This window comes from Lemur catta, chromosome 13 (assembly GCF_020740605.2).
Source record: "Lemur catta isolate mLemCat1 chromosome 13, mLemCat1.pri, whole genome shotgun sequence".
Taxonomy (NCBI): Eukaryota; Metazoa; Chordata; class Mammalia; order Primates; family Lemuridae; genus Lemur; species Lemur catta.
The window spans coordinates 10,342,484-10,362,125 of record NC_059140.1 but is presented as its reverse complement, the minus strand read 5'-3'; the positions used below and the strand labels follow the sequence as shown (position 1 = coordinate 10,362,125).

Sequence of the window (19,642 nt, the reverse complement as noted above, 5' to 3'; positions counted from 1 at the left end):
AGTAATCAGGGAAATGTAAATAAAGCCTGATATAATCACATAGCAAGCAGGAGACAAAGTACAAATAACAGAAAATACCATGTTAGCAAGCATGTAGATACACCAGGAAACTTATATACTGTTGGTGGGTGTGAAAAGTGGTACAAACATTTTGGAAAACTGTTTGGCATATTATTTATAGATGAAGAGATATAAACAGATGACACAAAAATTTTACTTTACATATGTTCCAAACAGAAACTTGTATGTGTGTCACTGACACATTTTCTAGAATTTATATACTGGCACTGTTCCTAACAGCCCCAACTAAAGCACACTCACATGTGTATCAGCAGTGGAGTAATTATGTTAGTTGTCTGATATTTACACAACAGAATTCAACGCTAAAAAATGAGTGACTACAACATGCAAAAATACAAATAAACTTAAAACAACCTATGCAATTTAAAAAGTCATGTACTAAAGAGTTTCTGCTTCATAATATTTATATAAAGTATAAAAGAGGTAAAAGTGACCTCTGCCATTAGATGTCACTATAGTGCTTACTGTTGAGTATAGTGACTGGTTGAGATCATAAGAATATATCTGTGGCTAAGATGTCCTTTTAAAAAAAGCCTCTTACATAATTATGCCAGAGATGTTTTAATATTTCATTGTGCTTTGCATTTACGACCTGTGTATTTACCTTTGAATATTTTAAACACTTGAGAATGTTTTTTGTATGTCAGAAATGCATTTTAATTTTTATCTGAAAACAACTTAAATTTTTAGACAAATGAGTTTAGTATATAAATTTGATTTTGTTTTTACAGAATATAAAGATTTCTCTCATTAATCTTCCATGTAAAGGGTTACAAGCCTGAAGGAAGATACCTTCTGCACACAAGTGTGTATCTTACATGTGTGGTATTGGAAACCAGTGGTGTAGTGCTCCTACACATAAATTAGGTCAAGTAACATCACATATTAAAAGGGGGAAAGAGAAATATTCTATTTAATCAGATTCCAGAGGCAAACATGACACAAAAACTGTGCAAATAAGACCAAGTCAGTAACTTTAGTTAGGACATTGCAGATTACATTGGAATAACAAGTTTGTAAGGCTATAGTGTGCACCACATTAAAACAGTAAGGAAGAGCTATTTATATAGAAAGGCTGGAAGGAGAGATTTTTCACTAAAGCAAATTAACTTCTTGTCAACTGCCAAAACAAAACAAAACAAAACTGAGCATGAGCGTTAGTGTACTGAAGGCATGTTATACCAGTTTCTGTGCAGCATGCTACAAGTTAGTTAAAACTTCTTGACTGGTGCATATGAATCATTAATAGTCACGTTTTGCCTCTTCTTGCCAAGTTTCAGGCATGTCTCATTTTAGATGGAGTATAGCTTTTATCTATTATTTCATCCTGTAAAAACGTGAAGACAACGTTCATTCTGTGCCAGAGGATGACCAGCGACCTTGTTTATAAATTGCTCCAGCCCTTGCTTCCTTTCCTCAATAAAATTGTCATCAAATATTCCATCATCTCCTCTAAAAGGAAGTTGACGCAAAAATGCTTTTCCAGGGAGCGGGGGAACTACAACCTTGCTTTCCCTTTCTAATTCACTTCTCAGCCATTCAAAGTCACTGTATCTTCTTCTCACAGTAGATTCCTTCAGCTTGAAAATAGGAAGATTTGTCTTGACCCTGATGTCATAGGTGGTGAAGCGGCCCCGGCCGACCCCCACCGTCTGCGGGTTGCTCACATGGATATCCAGGAAGTTGCGGGGCGGCCCATAGGCGTCATTCAGGTTTGGCTGCTTGGTGATCAGCCGGTGTCCACCACGGCCCCTGCCGTTTCGCTGTAGCAGCCGCCCCCGCCATTGCGGGCTCCCTCCTTGAGAATTTCTTAAAAGTTGAAGAAAGGTAAATAGATTAATGTAATATTCTTCATAGGGCATAGGTATTGTCACTTGACACCGTGATTAGTGTTTCAAAGAAAGCTTTAATTTCTAGGTTTCAAACTAAGATAATAAAATATAAGAAAATAGAGCAGGTTATCAGGAAGAACACATTCCAAATAAACTCATAGTTATATTTAACAAAAAACAAACTAATAATTCCTATTAAAGACAATATACTTTGGCTATATTCAGTTGGATAATTTAGAGATAAATTAACAATCACCACAGTGATATAACTATCAAATGTAATAGACTTTATGGCAAAGCATTTGCCATTATTGTAATTGGTATTATTTTTACATTCTTCATGTGTAATTTCCAATGTTATTGCTTGATAGATAAGAATAACCTTATTGCTACCAACACATGCAAATACATACCCTCATGTACACACACATTTACACTAACACAAATGCATTTATCTGTGTGTACAGTTTCTTGAAATGAGAATATTTCATAGTTGTTTTTACAATTCTATGAAGATGAGTGAATAAACAACTGAATATTGAAAAAATACACACAATTCACATATTTCTGAGAAGATCAGGGATTTGTATTACTTACGTAGGCAATGCAAAGCTTCCATACATTGGAGTCTCTGCTCCTGAGAACAAGCGGCTGACAGTTGGGAAACCTTCACTGGTTATCAGGGAGATGTGCACCATCAGCATTATTACAAAGAGCCAAACAAATTTGAAAGATGAAGGAGAGAGTGTAAAATGATACAACAGTGCCCACCAGAAGAAATTTTAGTAGCTCTGGACTCAGAGAAGCATCTGGGGGGAAATTAGTCATATGTATGAATTTGACCTGTTACTTTTGCCCATACAGAATAAAAATCATGGAGCCACTCACCCAGGGCATGGTCCCCAAACATAAAGCACCAGAGAAGGATAACAATGCTGCATGGAGTGTCTCCAGCTTTGCCAGGATGAATGATAGAGCAGTATCCCAAATCTTCTGTCTTTGTGATTTTCTGTTACTTCCTTTGTCAGTCACATACATGGAAAAAATAATGTTTACCAGAATTTGGAGGATCCATCACAGGAATATGGAGGAGCCAATATAATTGGTAGTTTTCACTGTAAGCCCTGCCCACCTGGAATTCCTCAGACTGACTGTGACTCCTTGGAAGACACTCAAGAGGAAAGTGGTAGCAGTGGACACACCCCTGCCCACTCTGCGAACATAGAAAAGTAGTTTTTATCTAAAATCACTGAGGGAATGTTTCCACCCCAAAGCTGCCATTGTCAGTAGAACTCCTCCAGAGAGAGGGAACAAGGATTTGGCTATAATAATAAGGTGCTTAATAATCAACTCTGTGGACCTTAATGAGTGAAGTAAACCTTTACTGAGTGAAGTAAAAAAAAAAAATGGTAAAAAAGACAAAAATTTTCCAGGGTTCCAAGTATGGCCTGTGTTAGGATGGTCATTCCCGTGGCCAAATCCCTGACAGCCATTCTTCAGGTCCTACAGACTGATATTTGCCTTCAAAGCCAAAGGACCTGCAGGGGAACATGAGGCATGGGCTACATTGAAAATATCAACTAACATGCAACATTCTCCACTGACCATCAGTGCCTACTCAGAAATATTACTTAAATTTTCTCTAGTATTAACAGGTTTCCAATATGTACATGTGTACCATTTAAAGTGTACTTGCGATGTACACTTGCATTGCCGTCAAGGGCAGGCATGTGGTAACTTTGTTAGTTTTCACTAGTGTATGAGGCATGTGCTGCCATTATAATGATGGGGAGGATTTAAGCACAGAGAGGGCAAGTGCTTTGTCTAAATTCAGACACTGGACAGCGGTAAGTGGAAACTTGACCCTGTCTGGGCTGATTTCAAGGAGTGGTTTCATCCACCATGCTCTACTATCAAAGCTAGCTACCTGAATTATTTCAATTGTCTAGATACATGTTTAGTTTTGATTTTACATGTCATTATATCTCACATTGGGGATATTTAATTTTATATTGCTGGGTTGAACAAGTTTCTATGAATGTGTAAAAAAGTATTCCAATGATAAATATTAATTATGAATAAACCTTTAAAATTTTAGATAAAATGTACATACACTGATGGCAATATAATATCCCAAGAACCTGCACCATGATTAAGTTGGATTTAAAGACTACAAGATTGGTTTTATTTTAGGATGGCCACAGAAAAACTCATTTTGTCTTATGCCAGGAACAAAAAGACAACAGCAACTACTACAAGAACTATTAAACAATCTCATATCATGTCCTAAACAATGGGACATAAAACACTAGTACATGATAAAATAATGTAGGGTAGAAACTAAATTATTACCATTTAAGTTTATATACTCATCATTTGAAAAATATGTAAGTAAAACAATTTGCAAAGAGGCGAGGCTTGTGAACAATATTAACATTAGACAAATATGGAAAATGAAATCTGTGAGGCATGGAAACGTGTGTGTTTTATAAATTGACATGGTAGATTTGGGAATTGATATTAGAAGTTTTTAATCTAGACAAATAGTCACTTGATACATTGAGTCTAGAAAATGCTGTCTGAAACCCATTATTATAAAGTGACCTCTGCTTTCAATGCTGCCTCCCTAACTTCAAGACTGAAAATAGCCTCACCATAATCGACATGCCACTATGTTTTCAGTAGAGATATTACTCTCTACTAGCACTTTGTACACCAGAACTTGAGAAAATATTCTATTCCAACAATTGCTATTCAAATACATTGATTCTGCACAGAGAATCCAATAGTTATTATGGATTTATACTATTCTTTATCAGCAGCATGGAAGTGATATAGGTGCAACTATGGGAATTCTAACAACCATGTTTATGATTAGTGTAAAGATTCCAGAGTTACAGTTTTCAAGGACCTTAACACTCAGAGTTTATTATCACATGGACAAAATATCAACAATCCCATCAGTAAGGATTATATTAAATTACATATCTAAGAAGGACTTTCCAAAAGTTGCAAGTAAAAAGAAAAACATAATGTCAATAGTATGCATTAGAAATTATTGGACTCATGCACAAGCTCAATCTCAGTTAACATAGAAATTTTGTAGGAAAATATACTCTACCAATACTTACATAAATAGTATTGTATTAACATATTAAATATATATAAATATGTATTTATATAAATATATAAAATGTAGTGTTACCAATTAAAGGGATAGAAATTATTAAAAAACAAGGAGAGATACTGGAGTTGGAAAAGGCAATAAATAAATTGAAAAATTTACTACAGGTATGCAACTGTTGACTTGAATAAGTAGAGGAAACAATCAGAAAACTGAAATAGGCCGGGCGCGGTGGCTCACGCCTGTAATCCTAGCAGTCTGGGAGGCCAAGGCTGGAGGATCGTTCAAGGTCAGGAGTTCGAGACCAGCCCAAACAAGAGTGAGACCCCGTCTCTACTAAAAATAGAAAGAAATGATCTGGATAGCTAAAAATATATATAGAAAAAAGTTAGCCGGGCATGGTGGCACATGCCTGTAGTCCCAGCTACTCGGGAGGCTGAGGCAGGAGGATTGCTTAAGTCCAGGAGTCTGAGGTTGCTGTGAGCTAGGTTGACGCCACAGTACTCTAGCCGGGGCAATAGAGTGAGACTCTATCTCAAAAAATAAATAAAAAATTAAAAAAAAAGAAAACTGAAATAGAGATAATTTGAAATTACTGGATCTGAGAAACAAAACGATTTAAAAAGAATAAAGGAAAAGATTGAACAAAGTCTAACGGACTTTAAGGACATCATCCAATAGGCCAATACAGGCTTTATGGTGTCCCACTATGAGAAGAGAGATTTAAAGGGGAAGAATATTGATTTAAAGTAATAATGGATAAAAACTTTTCAAATTTCAAGAAGAACATGAATAAACAAGTACAAGTTTCATAATTACCAATAAGGAAAACCCTGAGATGCACACCAAGACACATAAAAATCAAACAGTTAAAAGGCAAATATAAAAAGAATATTAAAACTAACAATAGAAAAGTGATTCATAACATGCAAGGATTCATAGAAAAGACTGACAGATTTCTCAGTAGAAATATTGCAGGCAGAAGGTAGTGCAATGATATGGCTAAAGGGATGAAGGGAAACAAACAAACAAAAGGCAAACAGAAAACAACAAAAAAAGAACAATCAATCAAGAATTCTATATCTGGTGAAATTATCCTTCAAAAATGAGGGCAAGTTAAGACATTTCTAGACAAACAAAAATTGAGAGGTTGTTTCCTACCCCTAGACCTACCCTACAATAATGCTAAAGAGAGTTGTTTAGGTTGAAATAAGGGCTGGCAAAAAGTATCTCAAAGCCATATAAAAAATAAAGTTAAACAGTAAAGTTAAATACATGAGCAAATATTTTAAAAACTATTACAGTCATTTTGGTTGGTAACTTGACTTTTATTTCCTGAAGTACTTTAAAAGAAAAATAACAAATAATAAACATAAATCTATGTTAGTGACTATGTAATATATAAAGGTGTAATTTTTTTTCCAACAAAATTTTATTTATGAACACTGAAATTTGAATTTCATATAGTTTTTGTATGTCAAGAACTAATTCTTTTGATTCTTTTCCAACCATTTAAAAATATAAAAAACATTCTTAGCTCTCAGGCTATACAAAACTATGGCTGTCAACCCTGCCCTAGACCCTGGACAGCATTTCTGAATTAGTAACATTCCAGGTGCCCCCAGAACCATGTTTAGGATATGCTGTGTGTTAAGGTGCCCCTAAAAAAGTCACAGTACTACTTAGTATAATAAAGGGTCTTAGTCTTGGGTTTGAGAAAGCAAGTTTTACTTCTTTTAGCTCAGATAGCCCTTTCCTTTTTCCTAGTATTAAGTTGTAAAAGTTTGAAGAATATTGATTTAAATAAGAATAGTCATCAGGTCAGACTTTGGAATCACCTTCCTGGGATGACTAATATAATAGCTAGGGTTTAAAACAGATGTCCAAATTCCTGAAACTAATAAAGCCACAACATGACTTCAGCTATACCACCAGAAGAAACTATGAGAACAAAGATAATTGTATACATGCTCTGAAAAAAATTCACTTCAGTACTCTAGTTATACATTATTTAAATTATATTTGAACTCACAGGAGTGAGAGGAAAATAGAGGTTCCTACAGAGTTCTAGTCAATCTCAATTTGGTAAACCATGGTCCCCTTCCAATCCTAGCTACTTATTTCAGCTAAGGATATATGGGTATTCACTCCAGTGAAGTTTAAGAATCATCAGTGTTAAAATATTAACAGGAATCTAAAAATTAGGTGCTTGCAAAAATTATTTCTAAGTCTGCTAACACAAAAACTGGGAAGCTCTTTGATTACCTGCACAACACTGCAGCTCCCATTTTGACAATATTATTACAAAAACTATACAGGAGCAAACCCCAAACTGGCCATATAAACACAAAGCCAAATTAAATTACATGTAGGATATCATCCAAAATCACAGGTTAAAAATGTACATTTTAGCAGTCAAAACCAGCAATTACAGCTGGTTTTCAAGTCAACTTTTTATGTTAATATTCAAATTAGTTGAAATAATGTTTAGCAGACTCAAAATCACTTAGGATGTGATTTTAGGGTTCAGGATATGATCAAAGTTCTAAAGTTAAAAAACACCTGGAAGAACAGAAGACAGCAATATTTCAGAAAATGTGAATGTGAAGCAGCTGGCTTAAACAATTCCAGTAATTCCAGTCATTTTACTATTATAGTCCACTTAATTGAAACTTGGGATAATGTGGAGCCAACTGCATTAACCCACGCTACAAATATATCAATGAAATGACAAGTTTACAAGGGATGATAACAATTCCTTCTGAATAAATTCCTTTTAAAGTGGGAGAGCATGTTATAGTCCCATGCTGGTTTACATACATGCTCAAGACTATTTTAGCAATGACATGTAGTACTTTAATTCCCAAACCTAGCACTGTATTAATTCACTCCCTTAACTGAAATTTATTGCTACAGCTATTTTGAAATGGCCTTATTAGTTAAACGCAGATTCTATGATACCATTTCAGTTTTTAATGATACCATTTCACTGAAGGACAAACTCTGAAAATATCAACCACCAGTAGCTCATTCTTGACACTGGTTGTTTCCTTTTTTTAAAAAAAAATTCTAACAATCAATCAATGAATGCCTTTATTTAAAGGCAGTTTAGATATGATATTAAACAAAATTATCTGAGAATTCCTGTGAAAACTTGCTACAACTCCAAGACAGTAAGTCAGATCAAATATTTAACAGCAAAAATGGTAGCCTGGGTATTTTAGAGTCTCCCCCCACGGATTTAGGAAAGGATATTTTAAAATCTTATATTAAAAAAAAACACTAAGTCAATTTCAAATGGAAGTTAATAAATACAGTGGTCTATATTTCCAACTTTTTAAGCTAATGATAATGACACATTTAAATCAAGCTATGAAAAAAGGCTTTGTCTGAGGGTGATATTACCAAAGGCTCACACAGAAACCTTTGCATGCTACACACAAAGGAAACAGATTTACACTTCAAGTCCACAAAAGCCTATCCTAGGACTGCGCCAGGAGCAAAAGGATTTCAAAGTTCTGAAAAAACTGGGTATACACATGCTATACAAAGCAGCCAAAAGACATTCCTCATAGACTCTTTCAGGAAATGTTTCAAGATGAAGAGTAAGAGTCTGAAGTCAACTTGGAATCTTGGGTTGATTTCTAGTTCTCAAGGCTAGATTGTTTTCTCCCAACATACTTTGTTGGGCAGAAAGAAAGCATTTCCAAATAAAAGTAACTACTCAGCCCCAATTTTCAATACAATTTGCTTTTCATTAAAAGTTCAAGATTTCTCTAGGTCTAGACATATAGTGTGATCATATTACAGTACTCGAGAAGACCATTTTCTTTGTTGTTGACCCTGCTAGGGAAACAGGTCTGGACTCAGCCAAAGTGGCATTCCTGTGGGTGATTAACGACAGGCCTAGATCTCGCCCAGTGACATCCATCCTCACCCCCAACCCCTCTATACTAAAATCAGCCACGTCTGAACTGGAAGAGGGGCTGTCGCCTCGCCTCGTCTCAAACCTCCCAGTCCCAGAGTTCATAGCTGCAACCAATCCATTAAGGCAAACAGACACCGAGATTCGGGTGAAACGTGACCTTTCTCTCGCCTCAATTTATGAATAATATCGCCCTCTCGGACCCTTTCCGCTGGGGCTCTACCGACTACGGAAATACTCAATTCCGATCACGGGGCCCCAAGGAAAGGCTGTTCCTCTTTCCCACAATACGCCCCTACCCACCTTACCTCCGGACCGCCCTCCTCCCTTGACATCAGGCCATTTCTATTGTGTCTCCGTAGCCCAAAGAGCTAATTAAAAGAAATGTGGTAGCCCAGTGACTTTGCAAAGAACGAGAACCACAGCCCGGCACCCGCACCCCGCTGCCGCACCCCACGCCCAGGGACCCCAATTCTCTCGCCCACCCCGGAAGCCGCGGGGCCCAGTCCCACCCGTGGTGAGGCGGGAGAAGACGTCGCCGAAGGGGGCGGCCCCACTCGGAGACACTTCTGTGGCTAGGCGGCCCAGCCAGCCGAGACGGACGCGGCGGCGGCGGGGGGCTCCGACACTGGCGCCCATGGCCTCCGCTTGGGGACGCCGGGCTCAACAGCGGGTCGGCATCCGGAGTGCTTTCTAGAGTGGCTCCGCACGCCATGGCCGGGGGCAGCCGAGGCCCCGGGCCGGGTGGGGTCGGGGAAGGGTGACGGGAAGAGGGCGAGGGGAGAGGGGAAGAGCAGGGAGTCGAGCAGAGCCTAAGCGACGGGCTCAGCCAGCCGGGCGGTCGCGAGCGCCCGCCGAGGAGAGGAGAGCTGCCGCCGCCGCTGCCTCCGCGGCAGGGGCAGTGGCCGGGCCCGGCCGGGCGAGAGCGGGAGGGGCGGCGGCGGCGGCTCACGCCAGCGCGCGGCGGCCGGGGCTCTTCCGCCTCCTCGGGCGCGGCCCCCCCGGGAGAGGCTCCGCCCCCGCCGGCCGGTCGCGCTTTGCGCCGCGCCTGAGGCGCTCGTGCGCCGAGACCCGCTCCCTTCGGACGGGAGCCCCGTGGGGTGTGAGGCCGGGACGCAGCTCCCAACGCGCCCCCGCGCTGTCAGTGGATTTCCAGCCGCGGTCGATGCGGAGGGATCGCGAGGCGGCCGCGGCGGCAGAAGCTCAAGCGAACACGTCCAATCGCTTCCCCTTGCCCCGTAGGACTCTTCCACCCCAAAGGTGTAATTTGTGACATCGATAAAATAAAGAGAGGAAGTGGAGCTTTAAAGGAGTAGAGATTTTGTACGTAATTTAGGTTGGTATACATTTAAAATAGATTTTCATAACTGTAGAATGTTGTGTGCAATTTCCGTGGTAATAACAAAGAACATATCGATATAATATACACAAATGGAAATGAAAAGAGAATCAAAATGCGTCACAACAAATAAAATAAATACAAAGACATGAAAGCAGACATGGAGTAAATAAGGGACAAAAAAGCTGTAACATACAGAAAACAAATTAAAAATGACAATGTAAATCATTTCCTATCCATAATCATTTTAAATATAAAAGAATTAAACTCACAAATTAAAGAAATTAAAATTGGAAAAATAAATTAAAAAATTAAACTATATAAGGTCTGTAACAGACTCACTTTAAATCCAAGGACCCATATAGGTTGAAAATGAAAGTTTGGAAAAAAGACGTTTCATGCAATCAGTACCCAAAAGACAGATGGGCTGGCTATACTAACATCAGAACAAGAAGACTTCAGCCAAAACTATTTTAAAAGACAAACAAGGACATTACATAATGGTAAATAATGGTCCATTCACCAAGAAGATACAATAATTATAAACACAAATACACTGAACATCAGACCTACAAAATACAAGAAACCAATATTTACAGAATTGAAGGGAGAAATGGACAACTCTACAATAATACTAGGAAACTTTGATACCCCACTTTCAATAATGAGAACTAGACAGAAAATCAGCAAAGAGAGAGAAGACTTCAACACAATAGGCCAATTAGAACAAACAGTTGTATACAGAATACTCTACCCAACAACAGCAGGATAATACTCTTTCTAGTGTACATAGAACGTTATTCAAGGTAGACCATATGTCAGACTACAAAGGAGTCTTAATAAATTAACAATTATGGAAATCATATAAAGTATCTTTTTTGGACACACTGGTAGGAAACTTGAAAACAGAAGAATGAGAAATGGGAAATTCACAAATATATGGAAGTGATGTAACCCACTCAAACAACTGGTCAAAGAAAAATTACAAGGAAATTCACAAAATTTTACTGATACAAATGAACATAAAAACAAAACACAACAAAATTTATGGATGCCGTGAAAGCAATGCTAAAAGGGAAATTTATCCCTACAAATGCTTACATTATACAGAAGGAAAGTCCCAAATCAACAGCATAACTTTACTCCTTAAGAAAGTATTTTAAAAAGAACTAAACCCAAAGCTATAGTTAGAAAGAAAATAAATATTAGAGCCCAAAACAAAGAAAATAAAGAACACAAAATTATAAAGGAAATCAACAAAATCAAGAGTCACTTGGTGAAAAAGATTAACAAAATTCACAAACCTTTAGCTAAATGGCCCCCACCCCCACCAAAAAATAAAGGAAAAAAGAAAAAGAAAGAGAAAAAGGCTAGCCCTCTGGGAGGCCAAGGCAGGCAGATCCTTTGAGCTCAGGAATTCGAGATCAGCCTGAGCACAAGGGAGACACCCTCTCTACTAAAAGTAGAAAGAAATTAGTGGACAACTAAAAAATATATATAAAAAAAAATTAGCCGGGCATGGTGACGCATGTCTGTAGTCCCAGCTACTGGGGAGGCTGAGGCAGAAGGATTGCTTGAGCCCAGGGGGTTGCAGTGAGATAGGCTGACGCCTCTGCACTCTAGCCTGGGCAACAGAGTGAGACTTTGTCTCAAAAAAAAAAAAAAAAAAAGGCTAGAGGGTGGCTAGGCGGGGGTAGGGCACTAGGCAAGTGTCTCTCCGGAGGCAGAGAAAGCATCAGCGACAAAGGGCAGAGCAGGGCCGCCACCCACGTGGCGCTGGCTCTGGCGTCCTGGTGGTGGTGGTGGTGTGAGGACAAGGCGGGAGCCCTTTCCAAGACAGCAGGGGCGGCTGCCTTGTCCACGCGCTTGCTCCGCGGCTGCCCGGCGGGTCTTTGAGAGCGCTGGATGCTTCTCCTCGCGGACCCGCGCCAAGCAGCGACTCTGAGCCACCAGCCCCAGCGCCGGCCCAGCAGGGAGCATGAACAGACCTCCATGGTCTCTACCAGGGCGTCGGCAGAACAGCCTGGGAGTGTTGACCCAGAGCTGAGTAAAAAATCCCAGAAGTGGGATGGAACGAGCATCCTGGTGACACATCCTCCAGCAGACACACTGTGGTTTAATGAAGATAGATGAACCAAGCACTCCTTACCATGGTGTGAGAGGTGATGAGGAAGGTGCACCCAGTGATTCAGAAACCGCTGAAGCCAGGACTCCAGATGTCTTAGCTGAGAACTGCGCTGCTGCTGAAGGCTGGGAGCCAAAGCATCGGGTTCTGGAACAAGAAAGCAGGGGAGAGGACGACAGCCACCTCTCACCTGGAGAACGAGGAAATAAAGCTACAATTTGAAATGAAAAGAAAGCTTCACTACAATGAAAGACTGAATATTAAACTAGCTAGACAATTAATTTAAAAAGACCTACACGATGATGAGGAAGATGAAGAAATGTTAGTGCAGATGGAGAAAGCATGAATACGGAAGAATCAAATCAAGGATCTACTACAAGCGACCAACAGCAAATCACAAAGTTCATAGAAGAGGTTTGTTCCATACTGCAATTATTTGTTAGATGCAAATCTTACTATAATACACTGCTTATTCTCCACAGTTCATGACTTAAGTCCCAACATGCATACCACTTATTATATAGTGACAAGAGTTAAATGATAACCTTACAGACTGAGTAGCCTGAAAATGCCTAGTTGATACATACATTCTTGTGTCTAGTACTTCACCACAAATACAGCTGTGATGTCATCAGTCAAAAACTGCATTACTTTTCTAAGAACACTGGTTAATTTGTGTAAGGTATTATATAGCTTTTTATGCTTTAGAGCTTAAAGAATATCTTTGTGGGGTGAACTAATTTATTTTCATCACTTTTGGATGTGGTAGCTCTAACAAAACGTTTCTTTTTTTTTTATTTCTCAAAAGCCAATTGGAGGCCAGGTGCAGTGGCTCACGCCTGTAATCCTAGCACTCTGGGAGGCTGAGGCAGGAGGATCGCTCGAGGTCAGGAGTTCGAGACCAGCCTGAGCAAGAGAGAGACCCCCATCTCTACTAAAAATAGAAAGAAATTATCTGGACAGCTAAAAACATATATAGAAAAAAAATTAGCCAGGAATGCTGGCATGTACCTGTACTCCCAGCTACTCGGGAGGCTGAGGCAAAAGGATTGCTTGAGCCCAGGAGTTTGAGGTTGCTGCGAGTTAGGCTGATGCCATGGCATTCTAACCCCAGCAACAGAGTGAGACTCTGTCTCAAAAAAAAAAAGCCAATTGCTACAACAGAATATATCGGCTGATAAATATTCAGACCGAAAAGTGTTTTAATAGTTGGCTTCAACTAGATTTGTCTGTTCAGTTTAAAAGATTATAAGAGTTAACTGTTACATTTTCTGGACTACTACCTTTAAAATTCCTGTTGAGTTTCTTTGTGTTTTCAAGTATTGAACTTTTTCTGATCACTACCAGCTTTTGTCCACAAATACCTTATCAGGTTAAACTTGCACCAAGATCTTCTTCTTATTCTTCTTTTTCTTCTTCTTCTTCTTCTTCTTCCTCTTCCTCTTCTTCTTCCTCTTCCTCTTCCTCTTCCTCTTCCTCCTCTTCCTCTTCTTCCTCCTCTTCCTCCTCCTCTTCCTCCTCCTCTTCCTCCTCCTTCCTCCTCCTCTTCCTCCTCTTATTCCTCCTCCTCCTCCTCCTCCTCCTCCTTCTTCTTCTTCTTCCTTCTTCTTCCTCCTTCTTCTTCTTCTTCTTCTTCTTCTTCTTCTTCTTCTTCTTCTTCTTCTTCTTTCTTTTCTTGCTTTCTTTTTTTTTTTTTGGTACACTGGGCAGACTTCAGATCAGTTTTTTTAAAATAAATATAATTCTAATGTAGCTATCCCAGCATTTTCTTTAAGCACCTGTCTTAACCTTCTACTCTCGTTTCCTACTCCTTTCCACACATACACACATAATCCTTTACCTTTTAAAAGATCATAAAGAGTGTCATGACATTAGAAATTCATTTCCTCTCACATATTCTGTTATTTGCTCCAATAAAGAAATTCTTATTTTGACCATAAATGACTATTAGTTCTTCTAATGCATGAAGAAAATAGATTGAATAGCAGCAGTACAGTAGGTAGAAAATAGAGCTCAACTGCTGAATTTCTACACCTGATTTATAGCTTGCTAATTAAGTTGCTGTTATTAGTTTCTTTGACATCATTAGACTTTAGACAACTAAATAAGCATTTTTTTTGCAAGATGAGAGAAATGTGTATAACTAGTGATATGATTGTTTACAGAAGTAAGCCTGAACATTTTTAAATTTAAAAACCTTAAATAGGCTCTGCTTTAAGAAAATACAATAATGTATACTATGACAAATGTACATTATTCTTCTAACATAGTATGAATTATTTGGTTTCTTTTCTGAAATGAAATGCAAGAAAGTCCTGTGTATCTTGGTTTAGCTATGGCTTCATTTCTAGTCAATTATTTGTATCTCAATTTTTATTAGTACCAAAAGAATCCATTATATGAACAGATTTTTAAAATAATTTCTGTATATTATATATATGAAAAGTATTTTATTGAACAGCTATCTTCTGCTTGCAAGTTTATGGAATCATCAGTAATGTCAAAATAAATGAAAAGTGGGAAAATTCAAAAAAAAAAGGAGACAGGATGCACATAACTAAAATCAGGAATAAAAATAGATGTATTACTACTGCTTTTACAGTAAGAAAAAGGTCTGCAAGAGAGTACTATGAAAAATTGAACAGCAATCACCTCGATGACCTCAATAAAATGGAAAATTTCTAGAAATGCACAGCCTGCCCAGTGTCAATCATGGAGAAATAGAACATTAGAATAGAGCTGTAACTAACTAGTAAGCAGACTGAATCATTAATCAATTTCTCCGACAAAGGAAAGCACAGGACCAGATGGCTTTACTGGTGAAGTTTACCAACATTTAAAGAATTAACAACAATCTTTCTTAAATTCTTTGAAAAAATCAAACAGAACTGAACACATCCTAACTCATTTTCTTAAGGTCAGCATTGCTCTGATACGAATGCTGGATAAAGTCACTACAAGGAAAGAAACCACAGACCAATGTCCCTTATGAATAATGATAAATAAACCATGAACAGCATGCTATAAAGCCAAAATATGCAGGATATCAAAAGGATTATATACTATAACTACATGGGGTTTAATGGTGAAATCCAGAGTTGGTTGAAAATATGAAAACCTATGAAATATACCACATTAACTGAACAGAGAAAAAAACACATGATGATCTCAATTGAGATAGAAAAAAGGATTTGACAAAATTCAACATGCTTTCATGTTAAAATCATGCAACAACTAGATGTAAACAAGAACTACTTCAACTTAAGAAAGAACACGTATGGAAAATCCACAACTGGAATCAAACAAAGTGGTAAAAAATGAAATCCTTTTCTATCAAATCAAGAACAAGACAAGGATGCCTGATTTTAACACTTCTATGAAGCATAGTACTGGAAGTCAGATTGTAATTAATGTACCAAGCTAATTCAAGATATTAATAATAGGGGAAACTGAGGAAGGAGATGAGAAGGTGTATGAGAACTGTCTGTACTTTCCACTCAATTTTTCTATAAACCTGTAATTGCTCTAAAAGAAAGTCTATTTTTTTTAAGGGTTCCAGGTGGGGCACAGTAGCTCACACCTGTAATCCCATCACTTTGGGAGGCCGAGGCAGGAGGATCACTTGAGGCCCAGAGTTCAAGACCAGCTTGAGCAACATAGCAAGACCCCATCTCTACAAAAAAATAAGAAAAATTACTCAGGCACAATGGTGCATGCCTGTAGTCCCAGCTATTCAGGAGGCTGAAGCAGGAGGATTGCTTGAGCCTAGGAGTTTGAGGCTGCAGTGAGCTATAATCATGCCACTGTACTCTAGGCTGGGCAACAGAGTGAGACCCCATCTCAAAAAAAATGTTTTTAATATTAAATAAGGGTCACAGATCTAAATGAAAGCAGCAAATCTTTATAAAAGAAAACAAAAGGTAAAAATCTTCATTAGCAAAGAGTTCTTAGAAATGACATCAAAAGCATAATTCATAAAGGAAAAAAATTATAAATGAGACCTTATAATAATTAAAACTTGCTCTGCCAAAGAACTGCCAAGATAATTAAAAGACAAGTTACAGACTGGGAGGAAATATTTGTAAATTAAACATCTACAAAGGATTTGTATCCACAATATAAAAAAACTATCAAAACTCAACAATAAAAAATGTGGACAAAGTACTTAAAACAGATACTTCCCTATAGAGGATATAGGAATGGCAAATAAGCATATGCAAAGAGTTTCAACATAATCAGTCATTAGAGAAATGCTAGTTAAAATCATGATGAGAGGCTGGGCATGGTGGCTCACACCTGTAATCCTAGCACTTGGGAGCCCGAGGCAGGCAGATCGTTTGAGATCAGGAGTTCAGACCAGCCTGAGCAAGAGCGAGACCCCATCTCTACTAAAACAATAGAAAGAAATTAGCTGGACAACTAAAAATATATAGAAAAAATTAGCTGGGCATGGTGGCGCATGCCTGTAATCCCAGCTACTCGGGAGGCTGAAGCAGTAGGATTGCTGCAGCCCAGGAGTTCGAGGTTGCTGTGAGCGAGGCTGACGCCACAGCACTCCAGCCCGGGGAACAAAGCGAGACTCTGTGTCAAAAAAATAAATAAATAAATAAATAAATCATGATGAGATACTACTGTATACAACTGAATGACTGAATAAAATACTGACAATATCAACTGATGAGAAGGATAAGGAACAACTAGAATGCTCATACATTGCTGGTTAAAATGAAAATGTTACAGGCATTCAAGAAAGTAGTTTGACAGTTTCTAATAAAGTTAGACACATATTTAGCATATGACCTCACAACCCCACAGCTGGGTATTTATCCTAGAAATGAAAACTATGTCCACACGAAGATCTGTAGCAAACACTTGAAACAACTCCACTATTCTTCAATGCATGAATGGATAAACAAACTGATACATGCATACAGTGGCATACTACTCAGCAATAAAAAAGAACGAACTATTGATCCATGCAACAACTTGGATGAACTTCAAAAACATTAAGCTCAGCAAAGGAAGCTGACATCAAAAAACTACACACTTTTGCTCTCATTTGTAGAACTTTCTTGGAATGACATAACTATAATTATGGACAACAGATCAGTGCTTGTCAGGGAGCATGGGTAGAGGGAGGATGTGACTATTAAAGACAACATTAGAGGGAGCAGGGAGGAGGGGATGGGTAAAATACCTAATGGGTACAATGTACACTATGTGGGTGATGGGCACATGTATAAATTTGACTGAAGCAGTACAAAAGCAATCCACATAACTAAAACACTTGTACCCCCGTAATATTCCAAAATAATAATAATAATAATAATAAAGGCAGCACTAGAGAGTGTTTGGGAAACAGTATTGTCTGTATTCTGATTATAGTGGTGGTTATATGAATCTTCACTTGTGTTAAAATTCAAAAAACTGTACAACAAAGGTCATAGTAGTGTTATTCATAATAACAAATTCCACAAAACAGAAGTTGTGAGATGCAGCTAAAGTACTACTTGGGGGCAAATTTATATCCTTAAATACATGTATTATGAAGAAAGATAGAAAATTAATGATTTAAGTACCCATCAGAAGAAATTAGAACAAAATCAAAATAAACCCAAAGCAATTAGAAGGAAAAAAATTAAGAGCAGAAATTAATTACATAGGAAATAAACATACCACTGAGAGGATTAACAAAGCCAAAAGTTGGTTCTTCAAAGAGACTGGTAAACTGAAAAAATGTGGGAAAACTTACCAAGAAGAAAAGAAAGTATATACAAATAAAACAGTATCAATAATTTTAAAAAGAGAATATTAACATACTATGATAATATATTACAAAATTTAGATTCAATAGACAAACCCCAGGGGAAAAAAAAAACAACTTATCATAACTGATTTAGCAGAAAAAGAAAACTTGAAAAATCCTAAAACTTTCAAAGAAACTAATTGGAAAAACTCATGGAAAAAAGCATATTCCAGAAATTATTATGCCAATCTTATCTGGAATTATTTCAATCTTTCTTAAAAATTTCCAGAGTAGGAAATAACATCAAAATATTTAGGAAGATAGAAAAATCTTGATACCAAACCCATATAAGAATAGTATATGAAATAAAAATTAGACGAGAATCCCATTAATGAAGACAGATACATAAATCATAAACAAAGTATTAGCAAACAAAAACCAGCAATATAGGAAAAACAATAAGGCACTATGACCGATATGTTTATTCCATTATAGATTTAATATTTCAAAAGATATTAATGCATTCATTACCCTATCATTAAAGAAGAAAATCAAAGGATGGGAGAAGTAGAGAGAGACAGGGCATCTGAAAAAATTCAACATGCATTTCCTTAAAATAAACTCTATGCATTCTAAAATATAATAATCTGGTAACAAATATCTTAAAACAAACAACCAAAAGAAATCCTCTAGAAATGGTGAAACATTAAGTACTGTTCCCTTGATAATGGAACAAGTCAAGAATCTTCACTGTTTATGTCTCTTTTCAACATTTATACTTAAAGTCTTGCCATTACAACAAAGCAAAACCTCTAGAGAGAAAGTAATACAATTTTATGAAGAGATATAAAGGAAAACCTAAATAAAAGGAGACATTTGCCATGGTCAGAGACTGGAAAACTCAAAATTATAAAGTGTCAGTTCTGTTCAAATTAAATGCAAACAAACTAGGATTCAGGATCAGAGAGGTGGGTAAAACAATTTATGAAGGCCACTGAAACATCATTGGAATAAACTAGAAATACAATGCCAGTTTACTAAGGTTTGCATATGTCACCGTATGTCCTTTTAAAAGGACATTTAAAAACATTGGCAATATCTACTACACATAGAGTTGCACTCAGTTAAAATTCAGAAAATAATGCATGTGTTCCATGGTGGACAGGTCTATGCAAACCTATTCCCAAAGTCCAAGGAAGCTGAGAGGCCAAAGAAAGAATTTGACATATCCAGCGTCTTGGAAAGAAACATTTAATAGGGACTTAGGAACAGAAGCCATGTCCCAGGGGGCTGCAAGACAATATGGTGGATCACTGCGCAATTACTCCTAGACCTAGGGCTTACATACCATAGGGAAGGAATATGTAGAACAATTGAAGTCCACCCCTCAGAGAAAGTCAAGAATGTTACGTGAATCTGTCTAAGGGCAGGACTTAAGGTCAAGGTTATGTTCACCTAAGGGCAGGATTT

General features: G+C 37.7%; 1 protein-coding gene across 1 annotated transcript in view; it reads right to left on the bottom strand.

The window, feature by feature from the left end:
- Window positions 1–721: 721 nt before the first annotated feature.
- LOC123648950 (sorting nexin-4-like) overlaps window positions 722–19,642 on the bottom strand; it is a 37,449-nt gene continuing 18,528 nt past the window's right edge. Inside the window, 4 exon segments of the mRNA XM_045566889.1 lie at window positions 722–1,418; window positions 1,420–1,890; window positions 2,511–2,585; window positions 2,802–2,932. Of these exon segments, the coding sequence (XP_045422845.1) occupies window positions 1,358–1,418; window positions 1,420–1,890; window positions 2,511–2,585; window positions 2,802–2,932 (738 nt within the window). The 3' untranslated portion in view covers window positions 722–1,357.